Here is a 10,374-nt window from a genome sequence, read left to right as displayed (position 1 = left end):
AAAAAAAAAAAAAAAAAAACTAAAAAAAAAACACCAAGCTGTGCTCCAACTACCTTGGGCATGTTCTCAGGACCTCCTGAGGGCTGTGTCACAGGCCATGGTCACTCATATTTGGCTCAGAATAAATCTCTTCAAATATTTTACAGAGTCTGACTCTTTTTGTGGATGGTGGCAAGGTGAACACAAGTATGTATGTACCAAGTTACAAGAGAAATTCCAAATTAACTTATGACACTAAAACTAAAGCTACTAGCTAATGAAGTTTAAATACTGAGTAATGAACAGATCAAGGAGAAATTTTGGCTCTCCATATAAAAAGAGAGAAGTCTGTATTTCTACCTTTACAATGTGAAAAATAAAGACTAACTTATTTTCTTATCTACTAGGAAGATTGCTTTTTCTAAGAAAAGAAACAAACTGAGCTTAAACTATTATAATAATGACCTTCCTTTCTACCAGAAAGATTGGTGTCTGAAACTCTAATACATTAAAAAAATTAGTAACATAAAAAATAAATGGAAGTTTGTAATACTATACAAGTAGACATGAAACTTAATGATCATCCACTGGCACAAGGCCCAAAAGAATCAGAGATATAACGAAAGAGAACTTCCCTGGGTGATAAAATTTATGAAATTCTCTGACTCCAACACGATGATAAAGAAAAATATAAAAGAAATAAGGACTTAGATGAATTTGTGACTGGACATATTATGTATTATTAGAGGAAATCACAAATGGGAAGGTGACTGTGGAAGAATAGATTATATACCTAATCTTTCTGATCAATGAAACAATAACCATCTACTATTTCGAACATTATATGCTAGGTACCCTGAATGTATGATCATCACACCACAAAATAAGATTTAAAGAAGGTGACTTAGAGAATTTACATATCTTACTGAAGATCACAGAGATAATAACAACTTGTCATAGAAAACAACCAAGACCTATTTCAATGCATTCTGCTTTGAGCCTAATAAGCATAGCTACCTTGTAGCTGAAGATGCATCCAGGCATCTCCACTGTAGGACATTACCTTCCTTTGCAGAGAAACAAACAGCAGCTCAGTTATACCCCGCCTTGATCATTCCTAGCAGCAATTCTGAACCATTACAACTAGTGAAAAGAATAGCTTCCATTCTGGAAGTCTCCCTAAAGATTTAACTAATTTCTGGGTTAGTCATATATTCCAAATCACTTAAGAACAGAGGCCAAGAAAAAGTATTATAGGGGAACACATTACCTGATATACTCTGGGGTGTTCAATAAATGACTATCAGTGGCCGAACTATCCTTGAACCTGCTCTCACTCCTCGATCCCCATCCTAGAACTAGTTTAGTACTGGAGGTCTTCCATTGGAATTAACCCACCTCCCTGCTGTTCTACTATATCTCTAATGATTTGTGTGATTTGGACCAAACCCTTCCGGCAGTGGCAGTCAAATTCTCAGATAAGCCTCAAGTGAAACAATTTAAAGGATATGTGATAAAGAATCCAAGGACACATTTAAATAATGCACTGGTTTTGTATTGGTTGCTCAGTGTAATCCCAGCACTTTGGGAGGCCAAGGTTGGTGGATCACCTGAGGTCAGGAGTTCCAGACCAGCCTGACTAGCAAGGTGAAACCCTGTCTCTACTATAAATAAAAAAATTAGCTAGGCGTGGTGGTGTGGGCCTGTGATACCAGTTACTTGGGAGGCTGAGGCGGGAGAATTGTTTAAACCCCCGAGGAGGAAATTGCAGTGAGCCAACACAGCGCCACTGCACTCCAGCCTGGGTGACAGACGGAGACCCTGTCTCAAAAAAAAAAAAAAAAAAAAAAAAAAAGATGAGAAAGATGAGGAGAAACCAGATTTTACATCTATAAAATCTGTATGGACTGTATTTGTAAAAGAGGAATTAAGGGTAATGGGAAATGAAAACCTGGCAAATGACAGAAATCACATGTTCTGTGGGTAACTGTGACCCTCAATAGCCATTCACTTTAATGACTTTTAATTTAACCTATGGCAACAGACAAATTGATGAAAACAGAAAAGAATAGAGGGTTGAATGGTGGTAATTTTATCTCAAAGGACAAATAATCTAGAAGATTACTTAAAAAAATTACTTCAAGCTTAAAACAAGCTAAGGAACGTTGTGGCCATTACCGTCTCATTTAGCTCAGTCACTCTGACATGTTTAGTTAGAATTACCTTCTATTGTCTTGAATTACCAGAAACTGATCAGTCTAACTAATACAGGCAGAACAAATGCTTATAATTCTCTCATCTACCTAACTAGCTTAGTTCATGTTTTGGTAAGGACATTTTAAAACCAAAGAAATAAATATCAATTATCTATTCTGAGAAAGAGTTCTAGTTTTGGTTTCAAGTAATGAGTACAGAGGGTAATAGAGGGTAACAGTAGAAGAGAGGCTTGGATCTGAGAAGGCCTGTGTGAGTCTTTGTAAGCAATAGCATGCATCATTTCTTAATGGTAGCCAGAGCAAGATATGGAATAGGAAATACATTATATTGACTTTTTCTTACACTTCCTCTGTCACAATTGTTAGAATAATAAGCCATATACCTGAAGTCCATCAGGCATACATGTTTAAAGGAAGAGAGAAAGGTAATTTAAAACTTCTCACTAGAATGGAAAAAAAACCTTTTGATAAGGCTAGTTTACAGTCATGCCATATTAAATACCAGAGACTTTTCTCAGTTTTTTTTTTTTTTTTTTTTTTTTTGCTAAGACTTTATTCTACCATTTAAAAGAATGAAAAACTTTTTTGTAAAAAATTGAGATTTAGTGACTTTAAAAGGAACAATTTACATGTTAATCCCTGCTAACATTAATTTAACTACTAGGACCACAGTCTACCCTTTGCTTCTGGTTTCTAATAAGCAAGTGTGTAGGTTGTACTTATAAGCTTTATCACAGTGTGTGTGATATTTTAAAATAGTCGACAGATAGCTGTCAGATTACTTTCTCTTTGGTTAAAATGACCCCAAGATCCCAATTACAACGTTTTTGGTATACAGCAAATATTGAGATCTGTTAAGAAACTCTTACCTGCTCTGTAGCTGTAGGGCAGTAGAAGACTAATAAAATAGTTGTACAGATGTTTATTGACAGTCCAATGATGGTGATGAGATTTGGGGCAATCCAGGAGGGAACTCTTCTAACGAGCCATTCCCAATACCCTTGCATTAAGGGCTCAAGCAGGGACCGTCCAGCACTTTGATATCTGTGTTCTTCTAGCCGCTTTAGTTGGTGCCTTGACAATGGTGGTGTTGGTAACTGAAACAATTTATTTAATACACATCCTGTAGTACTCATATGCCCAAAGCCCACTGGGGACTCCGGGTGAGAATCTCCACATCTTTTCCTTGTTGATCGATGCCCACTCATGGATCTTGTTTTTTTTTTTTAATATTTAAGGACAGTAATTTACCTTCTTTTGTAGGATTTTGTGGCTGGTGCTTACCTAAAAAAAATAAAAATAAAAATAAAAACAAAAAATACACTTGTCAGCCACTATTTACATCCTATGCCAATATTAATAAGGAAACAAAAAAATCAAATTGTCAGTAAAGTAGTAAGTATCAAACAGGACCAGAAAAGTAGGGACCTGATTTTGGTTCTAGTTCTTATTGAAAGTGTATAACCTCAACTTTAGGCAAAAAACAGTAAGAGACTTTAATAGTAGTACACTTCCTATTATCCAATAGTTTATCTGACTTTGACGCTCATATTCTTTTTCGATCTCACACAGTTTTCAGTTGTATAATGCAACAAATGTTAGAAATCATCTCATCATTACACATATACGGAAACTGAGGTCTCAAGGCTAGCAAATCAGTATTAGTATCAGAGGAATGACTTGAATGAGTCTTAAACTAGATTTGTATTTAATAGTAATATCTAACATTTGTCGGGCATGCCCTTCATATTACAAAACTTAAGCACTTTTTATATACTAACTCCTTTAATCCTCATAACCACCCTAGAAGGCAAGGACTATTAATTATCCCCATTTTTACAGAAAAATAAACTAAGGCTCAGTGAGGCTAATTAACTTGTCCAAATCACACAGCTGGTAAGTAGCAGTCAAACAGAAACACAGGGTTTCTGTTTAAACTAAACCAAATAGTATTCAAACAAACACAGGGTTTCTGTTTAAACTAAACCAAAACATAAAACTTCTTATTGGTAAAAATGAATATAGATGGTATTCTCGGTGGAGATAAACAACAATGAAAAAAATTAACTTTAAGACAGTATATATGTATTAGCAGAGTGTCCTGATGAACTGAGGAAGTAGAAGGAAAAAAAGTAAAAGTGGGTCAAGTGATGACTGCTGATAAAGGACCTTGAGTTTAATTCCTGAAGTATTTGTATTTCATTTAGTAAAGATTAGAGATAACAATTATAAGTAATCAAGTAGCATAAGGAAATACAAGAGTATTTTCAAGATGAATCAGAATGGAGAAAATAGTGAGAACAATTAAAAATTAGTAACTACAGTGATCTCAATGGTTTGAAGTGGTGAGGGCCTATAGTAGGATGGTAAAAATGAAAATATGAAAGACAGTCAAATCTGTAAGTAATTTCTATTTAAATGGAAGATTCAGCAGAAAGTACTTAAGAATTAGATATGAGAGGTGAGGAAACAAGAAAAAAAGAGTCAACTGCTAGAGATTACTGGTACTGTTGTCAAAAGGGCAAGGTGGAAAAGAAAAATCAGTTTGTTATTTTTTGACTTTTAGGGTGCAGGGGGTGAAAGGGAACTAGGGACGAGGGTAGGAAGGGAATATATATATATGTGTGTGTGTGTGTATATATATGTATACACATGTGACTTTTAAGTAGAGATGTTTTAGACAAAATCGAAAAACTGGAGTTTTGGTAAGAGTGAAAAGTTCAGGTCATCAACTTAAAAGCTACTCTGGTTAAAAACTAGGAAGTAGAAAAGTTCTCAAAGGGATTAAGCATGGAAAGAAAAAAATGAATAAAGAACCTTGTGAGAAACTTACCATAGTTAGGAGAAGGAGGAACAGAGACCGTAAGATTATTTTAAAAAGAAAGAAAGAGAGAAAGAATCTTAATAGAACAAAAAGATTAGTGGCATAGGTATACTTTGATCTTCTGGTTGGAAACTATCCATAAAGCAAGATCAAAGTGTCAGAAATGGTATGGGTTTAGGACATCTCAACAATGGATCTACTATCAAAACATGCTCAGTTGTCCCTTTTAACTATTTTTGCTGTGAGAGGATCTGGTTTATTCTGCCTTTGCAGGGTGGTCCTGAGAGCGGCAGGTTCCTCCCTGTCTGGGGTGGAGGGGAGGCAGCACATAGTCCCTGGAATGCAGTGAAGCCAGGCCAAGGCCCAGAGGCAGCTGTGGTAGACTGGAGCATGGTGCTCCTGCTGCCCAGGATGGAAGGCACTGAACTGAGACTGGGCCATGGCTAGAGGACTATGAACCCAGGCCACATGTGCATTCTGGGAAGTGGGCCACAGGGTCACACGCCACAAAACATGTAATGTAGGCACTCAGCTCATGAGTAACCACATGGACAAGTAGGTACTTGCCAGGGGGACACTCACCCCACAGCCTAGTATGGACATGTGAACACAATGTTGGTGTCACATACAGACCAGAACTTTCTTCCTATATCCCCATAAATATCAAATTCCAAAATTTCAATGTTACTAATGACCTACGGTGAATGACCTCTGTCAATCACATATCTCAATATTTCGTTTAGAAAATAGTCGCTATAGTCAAGTTAATGCCCTTAAATAAATTTTCAAAAATCTCAAGAGACTCATCAGTGTCACAATTTAACCAACTGAGGTGCCCTGAAATAAAAATATTTAATATTTCGCTGGGCAGGGTGGCTCATGCCTGTAATCCCAGCACTTTGGGAGGCTGAGGCAGGCGGATCACCTGAGGTCAGGAGTTCAAGACCAGCCTGGCCAACTTGGTGAAATCCCGTCTCTACTAAAAATACAAAAATTAGTCGGGTGTGGTGGCAGGCACCTGTAATCCCAGCTACTCAGGAGGCTGAGGCAGGAGAATTGCTTGACCCCGGGAGGTGGAGGTTGCAGTGAGCGGAGATTGCACCACTGCATTCCAGCCTGAGTGACAAAGTGAGACTTGTCTTAAAACAAACAAACAAACAAAAAAACCCAAAAACTTAATATTTCAAATCAAGGAGAAAAATCAAAGCTAATTCCTTACATTTTGAGGAATTCTTTCACACAACTGTATCACAAAGTTACTGATTAAAACTGTTTTAAAGTAATGTTTATATAATATTAAATAACTGGTGATAAGATCACTTTAGATCAAATGGAAGATCAATAACCACCAATACACTTAGCTTCATAGTAGCCAAATTTTCTATAGTCAAGCAATGATAAATTTTCGTATTTGGTAAATAATAGCTCTTATGGAATTCCACTTGAAATGGGAATTAAAAATTTAGTCAATTCCATTTGTATTTTACTGTTGCAGTATTCTATTCTCTTACTGTTAAAAAAAAAAAAAAAAAGATGAGTGCTAGCCTGCTTTTGGCACTGAATAGCTATAAGCAACTGATCCTAATGGTTTTAAGTTTGAACATTTGGCAGGACTAGTTGATAAATGGATACTTTCCCTCTCAGTTTTTCCCTTCTGCGACCTAGATGGTTTTTTAACCTTCTATTTCTCTTTTATAAAAATCTACATTTTGACAAACCTTTCCAGATCTAGCCACTGTATAAATTTATACATGAAAAGAGGCAATGAGTTTTTGAAGGTTTTCTTTGCCAACATTACAGCAACAACGTCTCTGTGAAGCTATTAACAACAACACTGCAAATACAAATTCAGATACATGTAGTCTCTGACCTACAGGTGGCTACTTTACTTTCAACACATACATACAGATACAGAGTTTGCAGTCACTACCACAGGTTCGTCTCCACTCTTCCTTCTGTCATATCTGAGATCCAGGGTCTTTGACCATGAAAACCATTACAGGAAAAAACAGGAACTTCTGAATTTTAGCAAATTAAAAGCAAGCATATCTCAATGGAGCTGCATAGGGTAAGTAGGTGGCTACAATAGGAAGATCAGGACAATGTGGCGAGAAAGGAAAAACGGATGTGGGATGGGAATACACGAAGGAAGGAGAATATTAAAAAATTATTCTATGTTGGGAATGGTGGTTCATTGCCTGTAATCCCAGCACTCCAGAAGGTTGAGGCAGGTGGATCACCTGAGCTCAGGAGTTTAAGACCTGCCTGGGAAACATGGCAAAACCACTTCTACACAAAAAAATTAGCTTGGCATGCTGGCCTGTGACTGCAGTCCCAGCTACTTGGGAGGCTGAGTTGGGAGGATTGCTTGACCCCTGGAGGTTGAGGCTGCAGTGAGCCATGATCATGCCACTGTACTGCAGCCTGGGCAACAGCAAAATCATGTCTGAAAAACAAACAAAAAAACCCAAAAGTTTTTCTAGCCAGTTGTAATTTTTATATGGAGTCAGGCCTATGACCAAAAGGATGAGCAGAAAATGTCCTTTTCTTACCACAGTATAAGTAACAAAAAGAAAAAAAAAAGTAAGAAATTAAAATTATTGCTGGCTAGCTCAGAAACCTAGCCACCAGTCTTAATAGTTTTTATAAGAAAATAGATTATAAGTTTCCAATGCACTCAACCAACATATAAATGCAGTGAATTAGGCTGACATGATCCCATCTCCTATGTCCAGTGGGAAAATAAATAAAAACTAGTAAACAAGCAAATAAAAAAATTACACACTGTGATAGACACAATGAGGAAAACAAGTGCCAAGATAGAAAATAGCTGGGGGTACACATTTTAAATAGGGTGAAGTCTTCAAGTAGCTTTTATACCAAGCTCAGAGGAAAAGAAGGAGCCAGACATTTTAGGAGAGCAGGAGGAAGAATAATCCAAGAAAATGGAACACACCCTGAGATTACAGTAAAGAGTTTGTCTTGCTCAGGTACAAGAGAGATCACCACGGATGGACAGGAGTAAACCAGATGGAAGAACGAGATAAAATGAAGTTTGGAGAATTAATGCAGAGTTGTGATTTTACTTGGATGTAATGGAAAGCAACCGATGTGCTTAGAAAGAAATCTGTAACTTTAGAACACAGCCAAAATTATTTGTTCACTGAGGATATGTTTTCATATATCATAATAGCACAAGTGAATATTTTAAACTGTATAAAATTCCCATCAGCTGTAACGCTGTAAGTCAGTTCATAATAATACTGTCACAGTCCTATAGCTATTGTAGCCTTTTCACTTGTAATCAGTAACTCCCTTCCTCTGTTAAAATCTGGCTCCAGTGCTCGGCTCCCTTTAAAGCACTCATCACACTTTGAACTATTTTTGTTTGATTTTTTTTTTTTTGGTCTTTCTCCCACACTTCTGTATACTCCACAAGTGCATGGGCCAAGCCTGTCTTGTTAACATTCTTTTCTCACAAGCTCATACCATACTTAGCACTATGTAGATAATCAATACTTATTTTAATCTAATTTAATTTAATTTTTTTGAGACAGGATCTCGCTCTGTAGCACAGGCTGGAGGCAGTACCGTGATCTTGGCTTACTGCAACCTCCTCTTCCTGGGTTCAAGCAATTCTTGTGTCTCAGCCACAGAGTAGCTAGGATTACGGGCGTGTGCCACCACACCCTACTAGTACGTAACCAGTACTTACTGAACAATTAACAAATATTACTCGTCTAGTATTTAATAAACACTTAGTTGTTCCAGACTCTGAGGAAACAAAAAGACTGAAATATACCATTCCATACATTTAAGAAGCTCAAAAGGGGGAGGGTGGGGTTTCATAAACAGCTAAGTTATGAATGCTATCAACAAACTGTTTTGTAAGTCCAGAGGAGAACTAGGAAAACACATACGGTCTGACAAAGAATTTTCTTTGTGCAAGCATAAATATTTATGTGGAAAATCCAAAAAAGGTAGAAAAGTATAATCAGAGATATTTAATCAATACCTTTACTAAAAAAGTCTATCATGCACAACGGCTGCATTTATATCAGCTGAGGATAATGGCATACTGGCTACATTATTCCTGTGTGGACTTTAGCATGGGGAACGGCTGACAAGTATCACATTGAAAAAAAAAAAACAAAAAACAAAACTCTAACTCCTGAGAAGTGCATAAGGTAAGCTTACACAATATACAACCTGTTGTGTGAAATTCCAGAATGTCCATCCCTGCCATGTCTAAGGGTGCCAAGTTTTGATCTGCACTGATTCAGCAGTATGTTTACAGTCTTTTCACAGGTAATTGGCTAAAGAAAAATACTCATGGCAACACTAGCAGAAAGGAAGGGCAAATTATAAAGAACAAGGAAAGAAAGGAGGGAAAAAAAGGAAAAGAAAACTAATAGGATCACAGGATTAAGTTCAGCATTATTTAACAAGTGATACATAGAGCAAGTTTACAAAAACAAAAGCCTTTTCAGCAGACTCGGAAGCAAAAACAGGGCTGTGTAACACAATTTAGATCTAGCGTTTTGCTGAAGTGAAATCTTGCACTCCTTAAAAGAGGAAATAGCTTTCTTCCCCCTTAAAACACACACACACACAACACAAACATCAGCAAAAGCTTGGCATTTTATAGATTATTTTTCTAGTCTCTTAAAAAAATAGCACAACATGACCCTCAAAAAGAACATCAGCACCTTTAGCCAGCTTAAAAAACAAATCTGCAGCCTAGAAAACAAAGAAATCGTGCAATAAAATGTAATTGGTATTAACACAAGGTAGATTTACCTAATTTATTTCTTAGAAGTGTTAGAAAGACAAGTTGTGCAGGGGGCTTTAACTAGTTTTTCTCAGCATAAAACGAATAGGCAAATAAATACTTTTAGAACCTCAATCACGAATTTTATGTGAATGGCAATGGCTCTAATTTAGTAATGCTCTAAATGCCCTTACCAAAGTCTAACTTGTGTTATAAGTCGTTCAACTCAACATCTACGAACTGGACATATTCCTAATAGTTCGAGGAGGCAATACATCTTTATTCTTTGTCCATATACAAGACACTAACATTTGCTGAAAAACAACTATGAATCTGCCTACTATTATACTACGGATTTACTGATGAACTAAAAGACTTCAAGCAAAATTATATATTTAATACTAATGATGCAAAATGGCAAAAATGACACCAAAATGCCAAGCACTGAATTGGAGAAAACAAGTTAAACACGACTAAACGTAAAGATCCCATTCATGCAGTGTTTCTGGGAATACTGGCAAACACCAGCAACTCTTCTGGTTATTTCTCCTTGCAAGACTACTGCTGAAATAAGCGCCGGCTAG

The 10,374-nt window shown here is 36.7% G+C and overlaps 1 protein-coding gene across 3 annotated transcripts in view; it reads right to left on the bottom strand.

The window, feature by feature from the left end:
- CEPT1 (choline/ethanolamine phosphotransferase 1) overlaps positions 1–10,374 on the bottom strand; it is a 47,789-nt gene that overhangs the window by 36,032 nt on the left and 1,383 nt on the right. For all 3 annotated transcript variants that reach the window (XM_012000695.1, XM_012000697.1, XM_012000696.1), the window contains exon 2: positions 3,065–3,479. In XM_012000695.1, coding sequence (XP_011856085.1) covers positions 3,065–3,403 — 339 coding nt within the window. In that variant the 5' untranslated portion in view covers positions 3,404–3,479. The remainder of the gene's footprint in view (positions 1–3,064; positions 3,480–10,374) is intronic.

Source organism: Mandrillus leucophaeus, unplaced genomic scaffold (assembly GCF_000951045.1).
Source record: "Mandrillus leucophaeus isolate KB7577 unplaced genomic scaffold, Mleu.le_1.0 Scaffold64, whole genome shotgun sequence".
Taxonomy (NCBI): domain Eukaryota; kingdom Metazoa; phylum Chordata; class Mammalia; order Primates; family Cercopithecidae; genus Mandrillus; species Mandrillus leucophaeus.
Note: the sequence above shows the minus strand (reverse complement) of the source record. Positions and strands in the feature narration are given on the sequence as shown.